At 34.8% G+C, this 1,788-nt stretch overlaps 1 protein-coding gene across 1 annotated transcript in view; it reads right to left on the bottom strand.

The window, feature by feature from the left end:
* Positions 1–1,787, bottom strand: part of Nxpe3 (neurexophilin and PC-esterase domain family member 3) — a 42,923-nt gene extending 41,136 nt beyond the window's left edge. The window contains exon 1 of the mRNA XM_023721320.1: positions 1,695–1,787. Within this exon, the coding sequence (XP_023577088.1) occupies positions 1,695–1,787 (93 nt within the window). The remainder of the gene's footprint in view (positions 1–1,694) is intronic.
* Position 1,788: the final 1 nt, after the last annotated feature.

Here is a 1,788-nt window from a genome sequence, read left to right as displayed (position 1 = left end):
AAAAAAAAAAAAAAAAAAAAAAAAAAAAACAAAGGGATATGAAAAATCAATCCAACAGCTGCAAGATAATACAAAGAAAAACATAAAACTGATTGCAGTTAAACAGAAAGTCAGAGACAGCTCAAATGTCACTAAAAATCTCTTCACAGAAGCAATGGCAAAAAATTCCCCAAACATGAATAAAGAATTTGACACAAATAAGTGAGGCATACAGAACTCAAGTTAGGCATGACCAAAATAAATCTATACTAAGGCATGGAATAATCAAGATTATAGAAAATTAATGTCTATTAGAGAAAAGAAACAGATCACCTACAAAAGAAAGCCCGTCAGACTCACAGCAGACTTCTCAACACAAATTCTCAAATAAAAAAAGAGCTTGGAATAAAGTATTTCAAGTCCTAAAGAAAACAACTTCAAACCCAGATTGATATACCCTACAAAACTATGTTTGAAAAATAATGCTGCAGCAAACTAAAGTGGCTGCTTATGCAGGCCCAGAGACCAGGGTTCCATCCCCATGTGCCAGCCCCACCCCAGGGCGCACTGAGACAGCAACTGAAACTGGGCATGGTGGCCTGTACCTGTTATCCCAGCGCTTGAGAGTCTGAAAACAGGAGGATCAGCATGAGTCTGATCTGTGTAGCAAGACCCAGCAGACCCTAAACTAAAATACATTTTAAAAAAATAATAACAATGGGGCTGAGGAGATGGCTCAGTAGAATAAGCACTTCCCTGGCAAGCGCAAGGGCCTGAGTTCAATCCCCGGTTCCGCAAAAAAATAAAAATAAAAAAATAAAGGATAAAAAAACAGAATTTTTTTTAAAAAAACAGAAATTAACAGATAAAGTACAGAACATTTTTAGTTCAATAAAACTAATCTCTATAATCCTCTTAATGATGGATAAATGACATGCATTTATTTATCAAAACCAACAGAATTAAACACAACACAACCCAAGTAAGCTCTGGACGTTAGTTAATACTATATCAATTTTAACAAACATACCACATTAATACAAGATCTTAATAAAAGGAGAAGCCTAGAAGCAGAAAATGACTATATAAAAACTGTCCTATGTATTTCTGTATAATTTTTCTGTATATGTAAGACTACTTGAAACTATAGTCTGTTAAATATTTTCAAACAAAAACTATAAACAAGCACTTCCCTGCCAAGTGCAAGGTTCTGAGTTCAATCCCCTGGTTCAGCAAAAAATCAGAAACAACAACAACAAAAAACAAAGACTAGCACAAACAAAAACTATATATTTTTTTCTCAAACCTGTCAAAAACAATAGGTTTCACTAGCAACAGACCTGTCCTATAAGATATATAAAGGATAGCCCCCTAAAAAAAAAAATATCAGGTGGAAATATGGATGCACAAACAAGAGTGAACACTACTAGAAATGGTAACCACACAGCAAAAAATATATATACTGTATTTTTATTATTTGAATTTCCTTAAAAGTTTACTGTTAAAAATTTTTAAATACACAGTGTATAACATGTAGATGTAAGATACATGATAATACTAGCATAAAGGCCAGGAGAAAAGAAATAAACACAGAGTCACAAGGTTCTTATACTAAGTGGGGTTGTATATCATCTTAAGATAGTGATAAGTGATCGGGGAGATGACTCAGTAGAATAAGCGCTTCCCTGGCAAGTGCAAGGTCCTGAGTTCAATCCCTCCACCTGGGTCACATTGACAACAAGCACCACCACCATCAATACTGCGAGCACACAGCAGAAAAGCCGTAGTCTGAAGACATTGGTCCACATT

The sequence above is a fragment of the Octodon degus genome, unplaced genomic scaffold (assembly GCF_000260255.1).
Source record: "Octodon degus isolate 3935 unplaced genomic scaffold, OctDeg1.0 scaffold00081, whole genome shotgun sequence".
Classification (NCBI taxonomy): Eukaryota; Metazoa; Chordata; class Mammalia; order Rodentia; family Octodontidae; genus Octodon; species Octodon degus.
Note: the sequence above shows the minus strand (reverse complement) of the source record. Positions and strands in the feature narration are given on the sequence as shown.